General features: G+C 42.0%; 1 protein-coding gene across 1 annotated transcript in view; it reads left to right on the top strand.

Annotated features, from left to right (window-relative positions):
- Positions 1–3,743: 3,743 nt before the first annotated feature.
- Positions 3,744–25,024, top strand: part of LOC311518144 (arylsulfatase H-like) — a gene marked incomplete at its 5' end in the record, with an annotated part of 42,182 nt that continues 20,901 nt past the window's right edge. The window contains 7 exon segments of the mRNA XM_084623641.1: positions 3,744–3,766; positions 4,761–4,895; positions 6,518–6,639; positions 6,858–6,980; positions 8,687–9,110; positions 11,477–11,617; positions 15,514–15,644. Of these exon segments, the coding sequence (XP_084479767.1) occupies positions 3,744–3,766; positions 4,761–4,895; positions 6,518–6,639; positions 6,858–6,980; positions 8,687–9,110; positions 11,477–11,617; positions 15,514–15,644 (1,099 nt within the window).

Here is a 25,024-nt window from a genome sequence, read left to right as displayed (position 1 = left end):
GCTATGAGCTATGTGCGTTGTAAGGATGAAGCATGTGAGAGCAGGAGATGGGGCATTGTTTCTGAAATAGGTCCAAGACTTTGGAACTCCATTACAGGAAGTAAGAAGGGGGAATGACTGCAACGCTCACTATCTTCAGAATGAAGGGTAAGAATCATTTCTTCAACATTGTGAGGTTTAGTTAGTTGCAGCTCTGGAAAGGCTAAGAAAGGGAGGAGGAAAAAGAGAGATGGAGAGGAGAAAAGAGAGAAAAAAGAAATAAAAGCAGACACCAGGCCCTTCACCTCCTGAAAGCCCTTCCTCTCACTCCAGAGCTCTGATTCAAGAGAAGTAGAAGGAAGATTGAGACCATGACTGTCCTGTTGTGATCTGTATTTTTACAAAGGCTGTTTTTAGTTACTCAGACAAACAGTGATGAGTGGTGTTAAATGAATTTCATCAGAATAGCCTAGATAGGATGTCCAGTAAAATATCTCTCCAGCATTTTAAGAAAATAGTCATAATACTCAGCTAACCAGGAATTTGTGTAAAACTTTAACAGCAGTTATGTTTGCTAATCCTGGCAATGTTACCCTTGACCCACTGTGCAAAGACCTAGGTAAGGGGGAGGAGAGATGGCCTGGGGAAAAGCAGCAAGACTGGTCTAGCTGTGCAACTTTCTGATAGACACATCCTAATGGATCAAGGCTACTTAACAAATCAAGGAGTGAGAAGAATCTCAGGGGAATAATAATTTATATATTAATAATAATATAATATAATATTATATAATATAATAATATAAAATAATAATAATTTTCATATTATTAAAAAGGGATTGGGATTTTTTAATTTGATGCTGAGTCTTGCTGATTGTTTTCTGTGTCTTATTGGCTGGTGGGGGAATGAGCCTCTGGTTTGTGTTAAATTTATGTAAGTAAACGTGGTGATTTTATTGAATGGAATTAGTTTTTCCTGATGATGCCTGAAGACATTAAACAAGCCTTAGGGCCCAATTCTATATTCTTCATGCACAGGAAAAGTTCCCATTGATTTCAGTGAGAGTCCAGCCTTCAGAAGGAGCTGGGGATTCAGCGTGTAAAAGAAAAAAGTATTGTGTTTGTATAAGCAGTTGGCGTGCAAATTCTGCATTTGGTAACTTAAGCCTAGCTCCTCAAAGGGTTTGGGCATTGCAGTGCCTAACTATTAGGTGCCTTGCTGCCCAGTGGAATTCACAACCACAAGTTAGGTGCCCAGGCTCCCTCTACAGTGTATGGGGAGAATTAGACACCTAAGAATTGGATTCTCAGAAGCCAGCAACATGAGTAGGGAGCTGCTTAAGGTATTCAATAGCAAATGCTGAGGAGAAGGATGGAGTCTAAGCCCTGTCCCACAGATACAGTTAGGGCCCTAAATCTAGGCAGGAGGGAGGTGCCTCTTCAGTTGGGATTCACGGTATAAACCCTCTGTTGAAGTTAGCTGTCTAGTCCCTTTCTGACAAAAAAAAAAAAAAAAAAACGGTGGAGATGCCAGTGCTGTTGATATCCTTTAAGTCAGTGGTTAGGGCACTCGCCCAGGATGTAGGAGCCTCGGGTTCAAGTCCCTGCTCTGAATCAGGCAGCGCAGGGGATTGAAAGCAGGTCTTCTCCATCCCAGGTAAGTGCCCTAACCTCTAGGCTATTGGCTATAACAGGGTGAGCTTGTTACCCCAAGCATTTTCTCTGTGCTAGAGTTGTCTCAGGAATACCTAGAGGACACAGCACATCTGTCCAATATGTTATTGACACAAGTAGTATTTCTAAAACAACGCTTTAGTAACACAACAATCCCTCTAATACACCAATCCCTGTCAGTAGGCTAATAGCGTCCCAAACCACAACAACATACAGGTGGAAGTGATGTTGAAGTGGAGGCACCCTGCTTCTCATGGCAGGTCTTCCACAGGTCATTGACAGCAGCCTTCTTGCAGTACTTAAGCACCTCTCAGTTCAAGTTCCTCAGGTTTCTCTTCATTCTTCTTTTCTCAGGTTCCTCTCAGGTCTCCTTCAAGTTTCTTATTGTCACTTTTATCTCTTTTTCTTGCCTTCCCTCACCTTCTCTATCCCTCTCTCCTTCCTACACACACAGGCTCTTTTCCCTTTTGCTCACACAGCTCCCCTCTCATGTCTTACACTGCTCTCTGCTCTCCTCACATACACTGACCCTCACTCTCTGACACTCTCTCACTGGCTTACTCACAAACTCCTTGACAGATTGACAGCTCTGGCTCCTCTCCGACTCTCTCACTAAAACACTCTGACTCTTATACCACACCTTTTTTATCTCACTTTTGCTTAGTATCATCTCAGAGCCCTTGGTGCATGTGCCAATATTGCAACATAGTATCTAAATGCACCCAACCTTCTCATTAACTGCCTTACCATTGCTTGTTATTTTCCCCACCAATTCTTGGTGCTACATGCTAAAGATGGACTGGTACCTCAGTGCTTGCCTAACACAAAATGGCAGCAAAGTAACAAAATGGAGTAACTTTGGTTCTCTGGCATCGGGCTCTCTCTCTTTCCCAACATGGGATAGGTGCTTAACTCCAGGAGAGGACTCACAGCTGAGAAGCTGAGGTAAATGGAGACTCCTTCCTCTGACTCAGACTTTGGTGCTTAGCTATTTTTGAGGGGAAGGGCATTGACTCCCCACCTCGTCCTCAACATTTCCTATTGGCTAGCTTAGGTGATTCCCTACCTAGTGTGCGGGCTTTTGTGGATCCTATTCTTAGGCACTTACCTCTATATGCGTTGTACAGAGAGCTTGGGATCCTAACTCAGGGCTGTGGACTCTACTAGGGGGCGGGCTCCAAGTTAAGCACTGGAACACTGAGTCTAAGTCCCTTTTGTGGATGTAGCTCTTAGGCCAGTGGCTCCCAAACTTTTGTACTGGTGACCCCTTTCACATAGCAAGCCTCTGAGTGCCACCCCCCCCCTTATAAATTAAGAACACTTTTTAGTATATTTAACACCATTATAAATGCTGGAGGCAAGGCGGGGTTTGGGGTGGAGGCTGACAGCTTGCGACCCTCCATGTACTAATCTCGTGATCCCCTGAAGGGTCCCGACCCCCAGTTTGAGAACCCCTGCCTTAGGCTTTATTTGAAGATGTGCATACCATGCTTAGCAGTTTGTAATCAAACAGTAAGGCTCAAATTCTGCACCTGAAAGATGAATGTTATTCGCTCCCTCCCAAACAAAATAAAATTTAGCGTTACTTATAGTGATGTATTGTTTATCATTTAACTCAAAAAACCCATTCAGTGAAATCCAACAAGTAACATTTCCTTGTATAAATTCTGCATTCGACATTTTTTATTCTTTTTGTTGTTGTTGTTCATTAGGGTGCTTGTGGGCTCATTGTTGCAAAGTCATGAGCACCTACAACTCCCATGGAAGTCAGTAAGAGTTGCGAACAGTCAACAGCTTGCAGGATTGAGCCCTGTACTGCATAATCTTTAATTGTAATTATGAGCGTTCCTTCACACAAGTAGTGTCTTAGTTTAATGGGACTATGTCTATAAGTGCTCATGAATTTAGGGGTTGCAAAGCCTGGCCCTAACTGTTCAGCACATCTACATTTTAGCTGAGAACAGTGGTTGTGTGACTGCTGTGATGTATCATGGTTAATAAGCAGGCATAAAAGCATTATATATATAATATTTTTTAAATTTATTTTTACAGAATTTTGATGTAGTCAGCTGGTGTGTATCAAAAGAAGCCATGAGACACCTGCAACTGCAATGGTAAGAGAGGAAATTAATTAATGGCCCTTTTTGGCTTTTGAAATTTTGTCTATAAGAAAATATAACATCATCTTTTTTTAATCTTTTGAAGTTTTAAAAATATTTAACGTGGGCTCAAAATTGATGCCCATTTAAAACTACTGTCTTGGCCTGGTAAGACCTGGAGGGGAAGAACCATCCTCCCTCAGGTCAAGGAACAAAAGTGGAGCCACTGAACAGTAACTGCAACCTTAATTTTACAGATTTCAGAGTAGCAGCCGTGTTAGTCGTATTCACAAAAAGAAAAGGAGTACTTGTGGCACCTTAGAGACTAACCAATTTATCCAATAAAGTGAGCTGTAGCTCACAAAAGCTTATGCTCAAATAAATTGGTTAGTCTCTAAGGTGCCACAAGTACTCCTTTTCTTTTTGCTTAATTTTACAGTTGCCCCTGGAGCTGGTGTACTGTTTCTTTGCAGAAGGAGGGGCCAGTGGATTTGTGTAGTAATGGATCCAGCAGAAAAGTCCTTCTCTCCCACCCCAGGCCCAACTTGCCTCCATACCACCTCCAAATCCTAGTGTTGTGGCTCAAGGGAACCCTACCAGAAACATGTTCAGGACATGCTGGGGTCCACACCCCTGACAGCATTCTTTGTATTTTCCCACCCTAATATAGTGAATGAAACTGCAGTGGTTCTACTGTGTGAAGATCTCTGTGTGAAGAACTGCACACAAGAAGCTATTAGCAACGCGCAACAAGAAGTTGTATTAATCCTACAAAACCCACAGAATAGTCTATATATTCATGAGCATCACCTTCTGGCACCTTAGATAACTATTTACATATATACACACACAGATATCGCATAACGTTGCGCTTACGAGGTGTGGGAAGCGTTTACAATTAATTGGAACCGTTGAAGAACCACCTCAGTCTGCACTTACTTTAAAATGAGTCGGAAAGTTACAAATGTCTCCATTCAATAAATCTTTTCTTTTAATTCTTGAATTTCAGGAGCTGGCTAGTCATTTTGCTAGTTTCATGCTTAAGGACATATGCATCAAGGGCCTCTAAACCCAATATTTTACTGATGATGGCTGATGATCTTGGTTTGGGGGATGTAGGCTGCTATGGCAATGATAAGGTAAGGTCATAGACTACATGGTCACAGTGGCATGGATCGAGGAGCAGAAATCCATCAAAATGGCCCCAGAATTTTCATCTTGCTGTGTAGTGTTGTCCTCTGGCCTGGTGGAAATACAGAGTCAAGAAAAAGGATAGGCATACTTGAGTCAACCAGTATCCCACCAGCTCACTGTATATGAAAAGTGCTCTTCATTTTCCTTTGGAGTGTCCTAATGATAGCACAGTAGTCTGTGGCTTACAATAGATATGAGATCAGGTTCAAAACTACTTAACATTAGAAAAACAACATATTAATTAAAGTAATCCTGGGCTTACTTATTTCGGTAGCTGCCTGTCATCTTAGATGATCAGTTTAAATATGTTCTTTTCAGTGTGCAGTATATATAAAATAAATGGGCAACAGTAAGTGTACATTGCGAGGGACTTTCTTGGGATAGTTGTCGATTCATTTGCCCAGACAGACACGCATGCGCGTGTGTGGGTGCTTACACACAGACTCATGCATGTACTCCAAGGTTACATTTGAAATTGGGGTTTGACACCATATGCCAGCTCCAACCAGCACAGGTTTAAATGTAATATGTGCATTGAATGATGTTTCCATGTTCATGATATAGTTATCCCAAGATGGACTTATCCATCTTTATTTAGACATATTAATACTGCGTGTGTGTGTGTGAGAGAGAGAAAGCATAAAGAAAGTTCTTGGATGAGCGAGAAATTTCTTGTTATTATAGTCACTATTATGTGTATTCTGGGTATTTCATATCTTCCTCTGTCCAGCTTTAGCAGCTGCCAAAGAATTGATGCTGGACCTGATGTGGCATTTGTCTGTTTCAGTATGTCAAATCTTATGTTTCTCTTTCTTGAATGGGGTCTCACGGCTGGTAACAACGTGTGTTCACTTTAATAAGACAGGCTAGCTTTCGACCAGGCACAGTCCATGCAGCTATTGTTCTCCTTCCCTTTGAGGAGTTTTCCAATAGATGGTAATCATTTTAATTGCAAAATTGAGATGTCTGTTAAAAGGAAAATATAATTTAAAAGTGTAAGAATTGTTTCTGAAGAACTGAGTGGCAGGCACAAGAGACAATTGGATTGGTTTGTTTTTTTAAAAAAGATTTAACTGTACTATGTGTTTGCAACCTCAGTCATATACAATATATAAAAACAGCTTTAAATCAACAAAATGTTACTCAAGTCACATACTAAAAAGTGATAAAACAGAAAAGGGCCATTCTCTTATCTTCACTTTTATTTCTGCAGTGAACATAGTTGGTCCCTTTCTGGGGGCAGGGAAAATAAATCCCTGTATTGTCATATATCCATATCTGGTTCCATATGCCAATACAGTATATGCTTTCTTCATCTGGGATGTACTCTTTGGTTCTTGTTTTTCTTTATTACACATTATTTATCCAGTGTAACTGATTTCTTATTTGAATCAATACCTCTCCCAAATAGACAGTGGTTATAGGTAATAGTAATAGGACTAATATAAACATTTTCTCATTATTTAGTTGTATATAAGGCAGACAATTGTAGATTCATCCATGATGATCTTGAACATGCTGCTTTATTTTGTGCGTGTGTCAAATTTGATCAAGGTTTGTTTTTCTTTTTAGGACCCCTAATATTGACCGTCTGGCAAAGGAAGGAGTGAAACTTACTCAGCACATCGCTGCGGCTCCACTTTGCACGCCAAGCAGAGCAGCTTTCCTGACTGGCAGGTACCCCATCAGATCAGGTTGGACCTCTCTTTAATGGTTTACTGCTGCCTAAACAGTACAATTTTCTATTGCAATTCCTTTAAATAGATCTTGATTAATAGACCTTGTATCGAGTTCTATAGTTTTTGACAGTGTATCATTGCATTTTGGTTTTAAATAAAACATGACCTTCCATTCATTGGAGAGAACAATAGGAAAAGAAATAAGTAATTTATTATTTTGTACTATGCTTTAGGAATGGCATCCAGCACTAAACAGTGTATTCTTTATTGGATTGGTGGCTCAGGAGGGCTCCCTCCAAATGAAACAACTTTTTCCAGAATACTGCAGCAGCAAGGTCATACCACAGCACTTATAGGTACAGTATGTAGAAATTAGCTAGACTGCAGTTTCCAGTCTGCATAACTTCTTAAGCATTGTAACATTTTGAACTATAGTCCATTTGGTTACAAAAAAACATAATTTACATATCTGATCAGCCCAAAATGAGTAAATATGGATGTACACAGTAAACTGAAAGCAGTTCAGAAAAAAGGATCTGGTGAATTCAGTACATAATGTTTTAGGAAACACCCACAGAAATATGCATTGACTTATGAGAGCAGATGCTTGCCAGACACTACAGTGGTCTTAAACAATTACAGCTCAGTTACTCACCTGCTGGGTGAACTTGCTATGTTTGTGCATCCTGTATATTACCAGAGCCAAGCCACTTACCTTCATGAGCTGTACCTATATTAGTTGAGGCACAAAGTGGAAAGACACTCATTGACTTTAGTGATGGATCAGGCCCCACACAGTGGGAAAAAATCCCACTGAAGTCGCTAGGAATTGTGCCTGAGTAAGGATAGCAGGATTTGTCCTTTAAACCACACTTTTTTTTTTCAGAAAAATATTGTTCTAAAAAGTGAAAGACACTTGTTGCGTACTTATTGTGGTTAAGTATACCGAGGGTGAAAATTAATCTTTTGTTGGATGACCAGCAAAACCATTTCCGTTTTGCTTAGCTCTTAGTTTGTGGTTTAAGAGGGACTTAGTAATATATAACTCTTGTGCTAGCCCTCTGCAAAGGGATGGACTTGACTTGGGACAGTGCAGACTGGTTCTCATGTTATGCTGTAAAACACGGCCAACAGCTAGTAGTCCTCAGAGGGTCCTTTGCCATTCTTGTAGCCCCTGAGACCCTAGTCGTAGGCGCTTCTGTAACCATGCACTTTTCTGTGTTACAATATATTCCTATTGTGCTATAATACAACCTAATTATGGTCTACGTAAATAACAATTATTAGTGTGCTCTACGTTCTGTAGAATTAGAACACCATTTATTGGGGATAATTTTAAAATAAATTTAGCCAAATAAAATTGAAGTGCGGGGGCTGAGCGCGTGTAGATCCTGTTACAGAGGAATTCCCTCCCAGGAGTGGATGTCACACTAAACTTATGGGCTATCTGATGTACTTGGATCCCAAAGGATCCTCCTTTAGAGTAAAGGGCTATCTTATAATTTAAGATAGCCATCATAAAAAAAAAATCCCATTCTTGATCTCATTCAGTATGTCTCTCCCCTCATCGGGGCTTTCATCCTAACTGGAATTCTGTTAAATGAGTTAGATGAGGGTAAATTGGGTTTTCTATTTATTATAGATCATAACAGGGTTCAAAACAGAACTAGATAAATTCATGGAGGGTAGGTCCATCAATGGCTATTAGCCAGGATGGGCAGGGATGGTGACCCTAGCCTCTGTTTGCCAAAGCTGGGAATGAGCAACAAGGGATGGATCACTTGATGATTACCTGTTCTATTCATTCCCTCTGGGGCACCTGGCACTGGCCACTGTCGGAAGACAGGATACTGGGCTAGATGGACCTTTGGTCTGACCCAATAGGACCATTCTTATGTTCTTATGCTTCCACATATAAATTTAACCTCTTCCATCCCTGACCTAGACTTGGCTGGTCTGTTTTATATTTTCATTTAGGAGGAGAGCCAAACTTTTGGGAATGTAGGCAGGGGCACCCGGTGTCAATGGTATATGATTTTAAATCTTTCATTTATATTTTCAGGAAAGTGGCATCAGGGTATGAACTGTGAATCCCACAGTGATCACTGCCACCACCCTTTAAACCACGGTTTTGACTATTTTTATGGGATGCCTTTTACCCTTGTGAATGAGTGTCAAGGTACAGAAAATCGTTGCCTTAATACATTGGTGCAAGCTAAATATTGGCTTTACAGTCAGATAATTGCCCTTACAGTGCTCACACTATTGATTGGAAAACTGACCAGCTTATTCTTGGTAAAATGGAAAGCAATCATCTGCTTTGCCCTGTGTGGTTTCCTGTTTTTCATCTCCTGGTTCTTCAGTTATGGATTTGTAAAGTATTGGAACTGTATCCTCATGAGAAACCATGACATTACTGAAATACCAGTGAAGCTAGAGAAAGCCACTTCCAACGTACTTAAGGAGGCTGTTTCATTTATTGAACGGTAACCAATAAATATCATATTATCCTTTAAAGTTTCTTAACTAAATTGTTACTGTAAATGTCTCTAATAATACAGGTCACCATTGGGTTAGGCAGCTAATGTGCTAAGACAACTGCCTATCATGCTGACCAGTATTGTTTCATTGTTTCCTTGTGTTCCCCTGGCTGACTGGCTCCACTTCTTGCCTCTAATACTTAGACTGTGAACTCCTTGGGGCAGGGACCAACTCTTTGTTCTGTTTTTACACCACCCTGTGTTGTACCAATAAAATAAAAACCAGCAGGATCTTATTAAAGGGAAAAAGGCAAAATACCACATTTACTGTGAATACAGAAAGAATCATAGTAAGCAGTTAGTTATAGTTATAACATTCCATTCAATCTCAAATTTATTCTCACATTCATTCATACAAACACACACACAGGTTCTGCAAGGTTGTTATCATAGTTACCAGCCTTAGAGTTGCTCATGCCAAGCCACTGGCCAGGTGGCCTGGACATGAGGAGGGAGCAGGGCCTTGTCAGATGCTCATCTGATGCTCCTGGAAGTTGGTTTGCAGAATCAGACCCCAAAGTTCTCACTTTTTAGAGTCTATTTTTATAGGAATTTCTTCCTATGCCAGTCTATGGGAATTGCTTCATCATGCTGTTGCTGAATCAATCAGCAGATAGCACATTCCTGACGGCTCCAAGATGTTATCTTGTTCTTTGGTTCTCCCATTCTTGAGGCTGTTGGGTGGATTCCAGTCTGCCCTCCGGGGGGGGGGGGGAAGGGGGGTCCTCTGGTTATTTCCACTTGACGCCTTCTTCAGCCGATGGACACTGGATTCTTAGGCTGGCACCTCCCTGATCATTCAGTTATTATCCACACCAAGCATCCATTCACATACATCCTCTATCTCTATTTTAATCACAATGGTTAATACAACAAAAGGGCGGGGAGTCTCTGGGTGCTGTTTCTGTTGTTAGAGTATTGCTTTGAGTCTCTCTCTTGTGAATTGCTTTGAGAACAGACTCTGTATTAGAACGTACTAACACAATTAGCAGCTTGCAAGTTTCACACAGAGAGGAAGAGAAACAGTCCCAAAAACCAAGAGACCTCTTAATTAGTAATACCCTGGAATTGAAACTCTGGGGAATCAAACTCATTTGTGATTTTTAATACAGAATTTCTTTAATATGATCCAACACCTGCACAATAGGGTCTTGGTCCATGACTGGGGCTCTTACACAGACAGTACCACATTACAAATAATAACAACAATTTTAGCTTGATGCCTGTAGATTAACATCTCTCAAGAAAATAGTCCATAGGCTGAACAGTTTATCAAAAGCAATAACTGGATTTTCCAACTGTATTAGTTCTTTGTAATAGAGAGAGCCTTAATTTTCACCTTACAAGTATTCATGTATGAAATCTGAGCTAATGAATGAGTATCCACAATGAATGAGTATCCCTTCCACTAGTGCACTGGGCTTTTGCAGTAAAAATGGCAAAATTCTCCCCTGTGTGCAACATCTTGACTGTGCTCAACCCCCCAAACAGAAATCCCTTTCTCTTTGGCAGAGAAAACATCAGCCTTTTGGCTGTGTTTACACATTCCTGCTAACACAAATATTTGTTTATAAATTAACTATTTCGTATGAAAAATGTTCCATTCTTCCATGCACCTGGAATTTGTTTTTCTTCAACTTTGCTTGGCTGACACCTCACAAGCAAAGTTGTGTAAGATTCCACCTGCATCTAACCTAGAGCCAGAAAAAAAGCTCCATTCCTGCTTCGAATCCAACTCAGGATCTGAGCCATTAAAGTAGATCTTTCCCCACAAGAAGCCCAAACCTCAAAGAAGATTGAATCTAAAATTCTTATTGTAGCCCCTCCCTAACAAGACCGGTTAACTGGAGCTGACCACAAAGACTATGTCTACACTCCGAGCTAGAGGCATGATTCTTCTGCTCATATGCACATAGTCACACGAGTTCTCATAGAGCGAGCGCACATATCAATACAGTGTAGCCCCGGTAGCATGGGGAGCGGCAACAGAGGCAGTTTCAAGTGGATTTGTACTTGGCACGGCTCAGCTGTGCTTCTACTGCTGCTGCTTGTGCAACCGTGTCTACACTTCTATTTATACTCACACTAGCTTGATGAGAGTTAGTACGTGTACAAAACCAGGGAAATCACACCCCAGCTCATAGTGCAGATGTAGCCTAAAATGTGACATTGAATAAACACCGAGCAATATATTTCAAGGCCATTTGGGTTTTTTTTTTTTGTTGTTTTTTTTTTGGGGTGGGGGAGTTGTTTTTCAACTAAAACTCTCTTTTTCTGAGAAGGTGACAATTTATTTTTTGTTTTGTTTTTAGAAACAAGCACGGTCCATTCCTCCTCTTTGTTTCCTTTTTACATGTCCACGCACCCCTCGTCACCACAGAGAAGTTTCGTGGGAAGAGTAGACATGGTTTATATGGAGATAACGTAGAGGAGCTGGACCGGATGGTGGGTAAGTGGTCTTTTTGAATGAGATTGGCTTTATTTATTTAAATTTGTCTAAAAAAATTTAAAAGGCATGGTAGATCCCCATTATAATTGATAATAACAAATAGATTTAAACTGCCTGAAACAGGTCTCTACAATATACATACGTGCCCAAGGACCAGCACTCTGTTACACTGCCCCTTGCTTTAAATATGTACATGTCATTCTTAGGATGCAAATACAAGCAGTTGTTTTGGAGTATCTCTTTCTTTTAATTAAAACGTCTTTTAATTAAAACTGTGCAGTGCTGTGATAGTTACAGAGAAGTATAATGTAATCAAATTGTAAAATACACTTTACTACATCTGGCCTCAAAGAATGCCTTTAACATACATTTAATTCAGCATGGTTCAAACATGACAGTTGTCAGTGTAAAGTTGAACTTGCACAGTGTACTCACTTTCCTGTAGTTTATTTCTTGTTGTGCCTATCTGTCTTAGGTACCTATATGGCTGTCGTCACTAAGTATTTGAGCACCTCTCTTAGTCTTTAATGTATTTATCCCCACAATACCCCTGTGAGGTAGGGAATTTTGATCTAGTGGCTAAGGCACTGGATTGGGACTCAGTGACTTGGGTACAGTTCCCGTCTCTGCCACTAGCCGACTGGGTACCCTTCAGCAAATCACTTCCCCTCCCTGTGCCTCAGTTTACCCATCTGTAAAATTAATTACACTTACTGCAAGAAGCCTTGATATCTACAGATGAAAAGTGCTATATTCGACCTACATATTAATAATAATCATTATTATAATTATTATCACAATTTTACAGCTGGGGAACTAAGATGCCGAAAGGCTAAATAATCAAGGTCACACTGGAAGTTTGTGGAGGAGCATAGACTAGGTTAGTAGCCTAACCACTAGACCATCCTTCCTTTTGATACCCTTCAGCTGTTGCTCCTTCGTCTGTAGCCACAGGAGGCACCTACTGCCAGTGATGAAGCTATTTTGACGCAGTATATGCTGAGGTCAGGAAAATCACAGATAAATCTTGATCTGCATAGCCTACTGCTGTCAGTAGTATCAAAAAAGTTCATTAGGAAATAGGATTTGAATCTGCACCATTGAAGGTAATGGGATTTTTATCATTAACTTCAGCATTGTGAACAGGTTCTGACCACTAGTGCACAGCTGGATCTCAATTTGTCTTTGCTCATGAAGAGGCAGAGCACTTTAATATGGATGAGAAAGTCTGCAGCATTATTATTAATTATTATTATTATTATTTAAGCACCAGCAGGTTGCACAAGCTAGAGAATGAAGACAATCCTGGCCCCAGAGTTCACAGTTTAAAAGAACAAATGACAGTGACAAAGTACACTGAGAGGCCTGGATGAAGGATTACACATTGAATTATTCAGTGGCTGATTTTTATTTGTAATTATAATATTTTGTTGGCATCATTGCAGAGCATTGAAAACTCTATAATAACTTTCCTTTGGATCCTTGTTTTCCCTAAAATGTGTGAACTTTCCTTTTATGATAGAGGGGCAATAACAAAGATGTGATGATAGTAGAAAGCTGATTCTTGGCAAGAATTTGGCCCAGAATTCTTCATATAGTGCCTGATTGAAAGATTGAAATAATTAGGCTTGTTTAGTCTGGAAAAAAGAAGACTAAGGGGAGGGGGACATGATAACACTTTATTGTACATAAAAGGTTGTTACAAGGAGGGGGGCAAAAAATGTCAGTGTCCATTGAAGGAATTGAAAGATTCCAGGGCTGGAATCATGAAAGGATGTAGGCACCTAACTGCCACCTAAATCCCAGAATCAGGCCCCAGAGGGATTCACAAAACCCCCACTCAGCTGCCCCCTAACCCTGTAGGTGTCTAAAGTCACTTGATGCCTAAATGTTTGCAGTTAAAGTTCCCTAGGAGCCAAAATTTCTGCCTGTGCACATGAACACTGCAGCCCCATGCCAGACATCCAGATATGACTCAGCCCAAGTGCGATGTACAAACTGGGGAAAGATAAGCAGGCTTCTCTCTGCCCAATTTGCCTGTGGGGCCTGATCAGATAAGATGGCTTAGAGCTCACTTACTGGATCGGGCTCCTACAGGTGAACCTACACAAAACATGGGGTGGAGGGAGGAGGACCATCCTCATAACTTTTAGCTTAGTGGTTATGATACTCACCTGAGATGTAGGAGACACACACACACCCATGTTCACGTCCCTGCTCTGCATGAGTGGGGAGAAGAGCTCTGAACAGGGATCTACCATCTCTCAGGTGAGTGCTCTAACTGCTGGACTAGAGGAGACTGTGCTGTGAGGCTCCCTCCATCTTTGCTGTTGAAGCTGTTCCACTCTTAATAAATAATGAAAGAATCACTGGGTGAGAGAGAAAGACAGCACGCCAGCCTGAGAATGTCTGGTGGTTCGAGCACCTCACCTGACAGGTAATAAATGGCAGAGTCCTGTTCAAATCCCTTCTCCCTCTCAGGTTGAGGGGGAACTTGATGAGTTTCTTAAATACTAGGCTAAAAGTTATGAGGTCAGACCTGCTCCCCAGCTTTTTGCAAAAACAGCATAGGTTTCTGTCTCAGATCCTAGCAAGTGGTCCCCGCTGGGCATCCACTAGGACTGCTGTGAGGAGAGTCCAAGCCTCTGTGCTCTGGATCCACAGGGTGTTAAGCTTCTGGAGCCTCAGCAAGCTGCTGCACTGTTCCTCCCTTGGTCAGGGTACTGACTCCCAGTCTGCTACCCCTTCTTAGAAATGGGCCCTAGGACAGGTGGGCTGAAGAGCTCCCTCAGAACCAGCACTTCCCCCCAAGATACCCCCTTACTTAAACACACCTCTCCTAAAACTCCACCCGAAAGGTGTGAAGCTTCTGAAACTCTCTCAGGGGCAGGCAGTTGTGGTGAAGCATTCAACATACACACACATGCTATGTACAGTCTAAAACCTTTATGTTCTTCTATACTTAATTGTGCAAAGCACAGGAGAGCACAGAGCATTTAAAACAATAAACACTAAACCCATATTTAATTCCCTTACCAAGCCAGGGCGTGCTTTGAGCTGGTATCTGAGTCTCTGCAATGGTCCAGAGCTCTTGGGGCTACCTGGGTTCAGGAAAGTGGGCAGTGCTTGCCCTCCCCATGGGGCTGCTACTTGCTATGTGACCTCGCTTTCCTGGCCAGGAGAAAATGGACTGCTGCCCTGAGCAGACCAACTTCAGCCCTTTTTAAAAACCAGTCTTTTGTCCAAAGGGAATACATTTCCAGCAATTGGATACTTATGAGTCAATTGCCCTCTACTGTTAGTCTTATGCCACCAGTTTTTGGAATTTTCAACCCAACATGGAGACAAACAGACCATAGAAAAGGCAAACATTTGAACACTGAAAGTGGAGTTTGCAGCCTGACACAGATACTAGGGTTCATAATCTCACACAGAATTCATAAATTGTACAGACATATTCCCAAATCATCACAGTGCCTAATCGCATGAGAGGGTTTGCAGCTTCCAAGCAGAGGGAGAAGCCCCCCTGCAGCCCAGACTTAGGTGCCCCACTCGCTGAGAGGGGCAGGGTTTAGAACACCCCTCTCACCTTAGTATCTCCCATTGACTAGTTTAGGCGGAGAACCACTAGCATATTGGCTTTTGTAGTTCCCATTCTGAGGTGCTCTCTCTCCCTGTTCATTGTATATGGAGCCTCAGTGCCCAACTCAGACATGATGAATCCCAGTGATTTTCTACATGCCTAAAAGGTGTGGGGACCCTCAGCATCACCACACCTAAGTTCCTTTGTGGATCTAACCCCCACTGACTTCACTGGTCTTTGGATCAGGTCCTTAATGACATATTTGTAACCCCGTTTCTCAATACTGAATAGCACTATTTTTCTTCATTTACAGGCAGAATTCTGGATGCTATTGACAAAGAAGGCTTGAAGAATAACACATTCACTTATTTCACATCTGACCATGGAGGATCCTTGGAGGCTCAAAGACAAAATGCCCAGTTGGGTGGTTGGAATGGAATATACAAAGGTGAGAACTCTGTAGACTATCTGTCTGTGGGACCTTATTTAAGAAAGAAGATGCTATAAATAGGTCCAGGTTGAATATATTTATAAAAAGTTATATTCTGCTTTCTCTTGGAGCTCAGAAAGGCAACTAAAACCCAATCTCCAGATTTACCAGCATCTATACTTATATAACAATACTGTGGTATCTGAGCACCAGTCTTTAATGTATTTATCTGCAATACCCCTATGAGTTAAGGAAGTACTATCATCCCCACATATGGATGGGGAACTAAGGCACAGAGAGGCTGGTGTGCCTACTGACATAGGAAGTCTTGGCAGAGTAGGGACTTGAACCCCGATCTCCAAGGCCCTGGGGCAGTGCCCTAACTACTAGACAATCCTGCCTCTCTTCCATACCAATGATTCTATACCAATAAATGCAGCTGGATAATGGTATGGAGCGTATGTTTATAAAATTTGCAGATGACATCAAGCTGGGAGGGGTTGCAAGTGCTTTGGAGGACAGAATTAGAATTCACGGTAATCTTGACAAATTAGAGAATTGGTCTGAAATCAACAAGATGAAATTCAATAAAGAGATGTGAAAAGTACTTCACTTAGGAAGGAAAAATTAAATTCACAAATACAAAATGGGCAGTAATTGGTTAGTACTACTGAGGAGGATCTGGGGGTTAAAGAGCAGTGCTTCTCAAGCAGGGGTATGTATACCCCTGGGGGTACTCAGAGGTCTTCCGGGGGGGATCAACTTATCTAGATCAGTGTTTCTCAACCTGGGGGTTGCAGCCACCAGGGAGGGGTCATGGGATGGCCCCCCCAGGATAGTAAAAATCTGGGGGCAAATTTGTCTCTTTCATCCCACCCTTGCACCCATGCATCCTTTATCCAAAATACTCATTTGGCACTGAAGTTAAATAGGTGTTAACAAAATCAGAAAAAAACAGTGTTTTTCAAAGTGTGATTTAAAATCCCTTTCTCTCTCCATTGCTCAGTTTTAACGAGGAGTCCGGTAGCACCTTAAAGACTAACAAATTTATTTGGGCATAAGCTTTCTTGGGTAAAAAACCCACTTCTTCAGACACATGGAGTGAAAAATACAGATGCAGGCATAAATATACTGACACATGAAGAGAAGGGAGTTACCTCACAAGTGGAGAACCAGTGTTGACAAGGCCAATTCAATCAGGGTGGATGTGGCCCACTCCCAATGATTGATGAGGAGATGTCAATCCCAAGAGAGGGAAAATTGCTTTTGTAGTGAGCCAGCCACTCCCAGTCCCTATTCAAGGCCAAATTAATGGTGTTAAATTTGCAAATGAATTGTAGCTCTGCAGTTTCTCTTTGAAGTCTGTTTTTGAAGTTTTTTGTTGAAGGATGGCTACTTTTAAATCTGTTATAGAATGTCCAGGGAGACTGAAGTGTTCTCCTACTGGCTTTTGTATGTTACCATTCCTGATGTCTAATTTGTGTCCATTTATTCTTTTACATAGAGACTGTCCAGTTTGGCCAATGTACATGGCAGAGGGGCATTGCTGGCACATGATGGCATATATCACATTAGTAGATGTGCAGGTGAATGAGCCCCTGATGGTGTGGCTCTTGCGGTCAGGTCCTCTGCTGGTGTCGCTAGAGTAGATATGGGGACAGAGTAGGCAACAGGGTTTGTTACAGGAGTTGGTTCCTGGGTTAGTGTTTCTGTGGTGTGGTGTGTAGTTGCTGGTGAGTATTTGCTTCAGGTTGGGGGGGCTGTCTGTAAGTGAGAACTGGCCTGTCTCCCAAGGTCTGTGAGACTGAGGGATTGTTTTCCAGGATAGGTTGTAGATTATTGATGATGTGCTGGAGAGGTTTTAGCTGGGGGCTGAACCTGATGGCCAGTGGTGTTCCGTTCTCAATTTTCTGTCTCTTGACTCTTGTCTTGTGATGTTATCATTTCACTAGTTCTCCTGATATCCTAGGCTTTGTCTGTACTAGCATTTGTCCTGCTGTTGTAATTGATTGCCAATTGCTTGTTAAGTGACTAAATGCTAATCTAGACGCAAACATTTGCAAAGTATCAGGACATGGTGGCTCAGCCTCAGGCAAACCACAAAACTTTGTGCCTGAGAACAAACATCTGTGGAGAGCCTTATCAACACAATTAGCATTTACGATCAATTAGCTCAAATTATAACAGGACCACCAACTCTAGTCTAGACAAAGACAAAGCATGAGTCCCCCAGGCTAGACAGGACCTGGATTTTTAATATAAAAAGAGGAAACATAAATATGTCTTCCCTCCCAAAAACAAACATACAAATAAAAAAATGCATAGGCCCCCAAACCTTCATGCCACCTTTACACATCAGAAGAAAATCAAACAAAGGCACGGTCTCAGTTATTGCCCCTTTAAAAAATGAAATTATCTGTTACCCTGATTTTAGGGAATTAGGAATGTAACTGCTGACTCTGGGGCTGAAAGATTGGATCTGGATGTAAAAATTTTGTTCCTTTCCACCATTGCAAGTACATATAGAACAGAATGCTGGGAGCACAACAGAATAGGTTAGGGTAAGAGAAAACTGATAGGGGAAAGAGACCCTCAAAAAAATCTTGCCTTGAAAATAGCTACAGGGTTAGGTTAGTAGTCAAGATTTTTGAGGTTGTTTAAGTGAGATACAGTCCCACTAAAATAATCATGTAACATCCAAATTTTACACTTCTTATAACTTTTTTTTTACACATACTTGGGGCTCAAACTATGGCTCTGATCCTGATATTGCTCTCTCGGGATCAATCATGGATAATTTCCATCACCCACTTCCCTTTTGGGGAAGCAATAATTAAAAAGCTATTCAGGGGCTGGGGTCGAATTTATGATGCAAATTTAGGTCATTTGATCAAGAGGTTCCCAATATATGTTCTCCCCCTGCATTATGAGCTTTTTTTAATTTTCAGGTTTCAGAGTAGCAGCCATGTTAGTCTATATTCGCAAAAAGAAAAGGAGTACTAGTGGCACCTTAGAGACTAACCAATTTATTTGAGCATAAGCTTTCGTGAGCTACAGTGAAGTGATGAAGTGAGCTGTAGCTCACGAAAGCTTATGTTCAAATAAATTGGTTAGTCTCTAAGGTGCCACTAGTACTCCTTTTCTTTTTTTAATTTTCAAAGTACTGTAAAATCCACATGCATAATGAGATTGTCTGTGATATTGGTATGCCACAACAGGGGCAATAGCGCACGTTTGGAATAATTTGGTTCAGGCATTCCTCAGATACTGCCCCCCCTCCCCAAAAGAATATTTTAATATTGTAGTTGCTCTAAAACTGACATGCCTTGTGAGATTACCTTGAACAATGGTATTCCACAACTGAAACTGAGGTGGAAGGGAACTCCCATTGAGATGAATGGATCATTTCACACCACCCAGAGCTATTGTGTTAGATTATTCATCTCTTTAGAGCATCCTAATTCATCTCATCATACCCTACTGAGGTGAATGGGCCACTCCTTTGTACTGCAGAGGGCTGTGCAGAGCCCCTTCCTTTGTATATACTTCAGGGAGCTAGTGCAGCGGTTCTCAAACTTTTGTATTGGTGACCCCTTTCACAGAGCAAGCCTCTGAGTGTGACCCCCCCCCAATAAATTAAAAACACACACACATATATAGGTTTCAGAGTAACAGCCGTGTTAGTCTGTATTCGCAAAAAGAAAAGGAGGACTTGTGGCACCTTAGAGACTAACCAATTTATTTGAGCATGAGCTTTCGTGAGCTACAGCTCACTTCATCGGTTGCTCCAGGGCTCAAGCACCCATGGAAAAATATAGTGGGGGTGGTCATCACCCACTAGCCACAGCTGTTCAGCTGGGCCACCATTCAGCTGTTTGGCAGCTGGCATGGGGCCTCGGGGGAGAGGGCAGAGCATGAACAGGAAGAGGTGGAGCAAGGGCGGGGCCTCAAGGGAGGGGGTGGGGTGGGGCGCAGCCTTGGGGTGGAGTTGGGCTAGAGCACCCACTGGAAAAAAATAAAAGTCAGTGCCTATGCGAAGACTTGTCCCTGCTCCTAGATCTTTACCTAGCAGATCTCATTTTTCCTTTTTAGTGAGAGGTTTTGACAGCAGCTGTATTGCCACATACCTTTGCCATTCTTTAAGCAAAGGCTCCACATACTTAATACATTGTGGCTGTATGTTTGACATGTTCATGAGGGTTAAGTCTCAAGTATTATCTTCTTCAGAGAATAACTGAGGTCCAGCACTAAATGTCTTTTAATGTCTGCTTTTATTACGTAAGGGCCGACCTTAATTTGATCAGCTTTGGACACCCACAATACAGTAAAGGTTCCATGCATGCTATTAGAACCAACAATTTTCCATAATCCATGTCCCCCTTTGTTTCATCTTATTATTAGGGTACATTTACAGCAGTGCTGGAATGTGGTCCAATTTTTGTTATTTTTCCCGGATTCCCCCATCTTGTTCCAACAACTGACTATACCAAGGCACTTGCAGTCTTGATTAGTCCTTAGCTATAGATTTTTGCTGGGCAGCACAATAAATCACTACACTATTTATTCCACCCAGTGAGTCAGTAATGTTTAGCATAACAGAACTCTGATTAACATTGTGGGCCCATTCCAATAATATCATTTCATTTTCTTCTTTTACCCACTTAGAAGCATGCCATGCTACAAATACACATGAAGGATTCTTCCTCAGAACCTGTATGCAATTACTTATTGCTCTATACCTCCAGGCACAAGTTTCTCTCCCTTGAAACCATAATATAGATTTATTTTTTCCTGGGTCTCTATTTATAATCTTCTGCCCCATTGACATTATATTAGCTATGTATGCCCACATTTGTCCTTCTTTTATCCAAACCCACTCACATAGATGCCCACTTAAAATCACAGACACATTAACACTCTCTTCTTCATCCCAAGGATTGGTTGGCATTATCCATTGGATATTTAGTGTTTGATTTCCCATTACATTTAATACTTCAGACTGTTTGGTTATTTCCCACCCTTTCCTGTCTAACCCCACAGACCATTAGCACGACATTGTGATGTTGTTCTTTCCTTCTGCTGCTTGAGCATTCCTCGCTGGTACCACAGCTTCCAAACTCACACCACCACACAGCATCCAGCAAGCACCAATCCCCAAAAGAGCCAGAACAAACGGAGCTTCATCTCGTATCATCTAAGTCACGTCTTCCTTATTATCTTTAAAAAAATGACAGAAAAACCTTTTCTCCCTTAATAGCGGGAGTGTAAACGCTAGATCAACAATTATATACATGAAAAGAAAAGGAGGACTTGTGGCACCTTAGAGACTAATAAATTTATTTGAGCATAAGCTTTTGTGAGCTCAGCTCACTTCATCGGAAGCATCCTTTTTAGCGTGTGCAATAGGCTTATAATATGCGGACCTCATTCCCCTTTTCTTCCATTGGGTCCACCACAGCTCTCATTACCCGCTCAGAGTCTGTGCAAATAGCTACTGCTATTGCCACAATTTCATCTGCTTGCACTCAGTGGGGCACACGCTGTCCCCTAAAAACAATTCCATCAGATACCCTTACCGTAGCAGCTCCAGTGTTTGGTTTACCTTCTTCATAATAACTGGACCATCCACACACCGGATTATATCTACTTTTTCTACTATGTCCCCTAACATTGCTCCAATAAGGCTCCTTCTGGAGGGACTTCAGGCAGGAGGTACTCATGCTGTTCCACTTAAATTATAAAGTCAATATGGGACTGGGGACAAGAGTTGTAATTTTTCCATATTTACATTTTTATTCAATAATGTCAGTGTTAATTTGGCTAACCGGGGACTAGATACATGACCATCATTAATTTTTCCTATCAGCGCATATTTTACCAGGGAGTGAAATGTGTTAAGGAGCATCGGGGACAGTCTTACCAGATAGTCCCAATGTTGTAGAGCCCAGATCAGTGCTAACACTTCTTTTTCAAATGGGATATAGAATCATAGAATCATAGAATATCAGGGTTGGAAGGGACCTCAGGAGGTCATCTAGTCCAACCCCCTGCTCAAAGCAGGACCAATCCCCAATTAAATCATCCCAGCCAGGGCTTTGTCAAGCCTGACCTTAAAAACTTCTAAGGAAGGAGATTCTACCACCTCCCTAGGTAACGCATTCCAGTGTTTCACCACCCTCCTAGTGAAAAAGTTTTTCCTAATATCCAACCTAAACCTCCCCCACTGCAACTTGAGACCATTACTCCTTGTCCTGTCCTCTTCTACCACTGAGAATAGTCTAGAACCATCCTCTCTGGAACCACCTCTCAGGTAGTTGAAAGCAGCTATCAAATCCCCCCCCCCCCCCATTCTTCTCTTCTGCAGACTAAACAAGCCCAGTTCCCTCAGCCTCTCCTCATAAGTCATGTGTTCCAGACCCCTAATCATTTTTGTTGCCCTTCCCTGGACTCTCTCCAATTTCTCCACATCCTTCTTGTAGTGTGGGGCCCAAAACTGGACACAGTACTCCAGATGAGGCCTCACCAATGTCGAATAGAGGGGGACAATCACATCCCTCACTATGGCCCTACTTATACATCCCAAAATGCCATTGGCCTTCTTGGCAACAAGGGCACACTGCTGACTCATATGCAGCTTCTCATCCACTGTCACCCCTAGGTCCTTTTCCACAGAACTGCTGCCAAGCCATTCAGTCCCTAGTCTGTAGCTGTGCATTGGGTTCTTCCGTCCTAAGTGCAGGACTCTGCACTTATCCTTATTGAACCTCATCAGATTTCTTTTGGCCCAATCCTCCAATTTGTCTAGGTCCCTCTGTATCCTATCCCTGCCCTCCAGCATATCTACCACTCCTCCCAGTTTAGTATCATCCGCAAATTTGCTGAGAGTGCAATCCACACCATCCTCCAGATCATTTATGAAGATATTGAACAAAACCGGCCCCAGGACCGACCCCTGGGGCACTCCACTTGACACCGGCTGCCAACTAGACATGGAGCCATTGATCACTACCCGTTGAGCCTGACAATCTAGCCAACTTTCTACCCACCTTATAGTGCATTCATCCAGCCCATACTTCTTTAACTTGCTGACAAGAATACTGTGGGAGACCGTGTCAAAAGCTTTGCTAAAGTCAAGAAACAATACATCCACTGCTTTCCCTTCATCCACAGAACCAGTAATCTCATCATAGAAGGCGATTAGATTAGTCAGGCATGACCTTCCCTTGGGGAATCCATGCTGACTGTTCCTGATCACTTTCCTCTCATGTAAGTGCTTCAGGATTGATTCTTTGAGGACCTGCTCCATGATTTTTCCAGGGACTGAGGTGAGGCTGACTGGCCTGTAGTTTCCAGGATCCTTCTTCTTCCCTTTTTTAAAGATTGGCACTACATTAGCCTTTTTCCAGTCATCCGGGACTTCCCCCTTTCGCCACGAGTTTTCAAAGATAATGGCCAATGGCTCTGCAATCACAGCCGCCAATTCCTTTAGCACTCTCGGATGCAACTCGTCCGGCCCCATGGACTTGTGCACGTCCAGCTTTTCTAAATAGTCCCTAACCACCTCTTTCTCCACAGAGGGCTGGCCATCTCTTCCCCATGTTGTGATGCCCAGCACAGCAGTCTGGGAGCTGACCTTGTTCGTGAAGACAGAGGCAAAAAAATATATCCCTGTTCTCCCCTATTCAGAATCTTAGAGGCATATGCCACTGGTTGGAGCCCTGTTCCCTGATCCTGACTGAGCCCCACACATATACATGTATCAGTAGTAGCCAACTGGAGAACAAAGGGCTGTCCCACTTTTGGATAGGCTAATGCTGGGACCTGTGCTAGGGCTTGTTCTAATTATGTAAATGCTTCCCACTGCTCTAATCCCCATTCCCATTCACTATCCTTAAGCAACTTATACAACAGAGCAGCCTTTTCTTCATTCTCTCAATAAAGTCCTGAGAGAAGTTAGCCATACCCAAAAAGGACCCTAGGGTAGATATATCTGTGGGAACTGGTAATACTTGTGATAATTCTACCCTTTGTTTATCTGGTGACCTCCCTTCCTGCCCTAATGTAACTCCCAGGTAATTTACCTGTTGCTGACACATTTGAGCCTTCCAGGGGCTAACCTTAAACCCAGTCTCTTATATTTTGCAGAACCTGATTTAATATTTCCATGTTTTTCTCCTTAGTTTTAATACTGATAAGGATATCAGCCATATAGGAGATAATGCTATCCTTATTGGACATTCCATGCCACATCTTCACCATATGTGTATGGCAAATAGTTAGGGTGCTATGAAAATCTTGCAGGACTCCGGTAAACCCAAATTGTTGTCCCTAGAACATACATGCTAATTTATACCAGTAATCACTATGTAAGTGAATGACAAAGAAAGCGTTTGACAAGTCCAGGACTGTAAACCATTGAGCTCTTCCTGCTAGGGATGCCATTACCTCTGGTTACATTGCCTCTACTGGGGCAGTCATGGGTGTCACTTTATTGAGTGGCTGAAAATCAATTGTCAATCTCCAAGTTCCCCATTTGCTTTTAAAACAGGCCAAATAGCCCAATTGTTCGTACTTTGCTGTTCTACTATGACTCACTGGTCTAAGAGTCTCTGTATTGTTACAAGTAGACTACTTTTTGCTTCTCTAGGGTATTTGTACTCTTTTTGAGGTGGGGATATCAGGTCTGGTAATAAGGATCTCCTCTCCAATTTTTCCACACTCAATTTTGCTAGTAGCCCAAACTTCCTTATGTTCCTGGGCTGTTTCTCATATCTCTGAAGGCCATTTGGTCCATTTTATCCTTTCAGCAACTTGAAGCAGGATACTGGCTAGCTGCCCTTAAATAATAACTGGTTGCCATATAAGGTATTTGGTTGGTCCGGGGGAATTTGCCACAATGCTTTATTTACTAGATCAACTACTAATTGGAAATCTTTCAATATATCCATTCCTACAATACCATTACCATCTAAATTTATTAAACCAAATTGCCCCATTCCCTGTTTCACTCCCACCCAAAATTGAATTAAAGGGCTGATTATCTCTCCCAATTATCACTTGACTCTTCCTTCTTTGCTATCATTTCTGATGTTATGCTTATATTGCACACTCAGCCAGGTAATATGCCTGAGTCCTAAATTCCCTTAAGTAATTCACAGACTGCTGCTACCCTAGTTCCTACCCTCCTGTCTACTACTGTATTCCTGGTTGTGTCAATCATACCACTCGACTACTCTTGCTTGTGTCAATTGTCCTCTTTCTCTCAACCACTTCTGGCTAGCTCATGGATTTATTACCCCAAGGGTTTTCTATCTGCTAGGGTGGTCTCAGGAATACCTAGAGGAAACAGCACATCTGTCTGATAAATGACTGACACAAGCAGTATATCTCTAAAACAA

Source organism: Lepidochelys olivacea, assembly GCF_965140295.1.
Source record: "Lepidochelys olivacea isolate rLepOli2 genome assembly, chromosome: 1".
Classification (NCBI taxonomy): Eukaryota; Metazoa; Chordata; order Testudines; family Cheloniidae; genus Lepidochelys; species Lepidochelys olivacea.
Note: the sequence above shows the minus strand (reverse complement) of the source record. Positions and strands in the feature narration are given on the sequence as shown.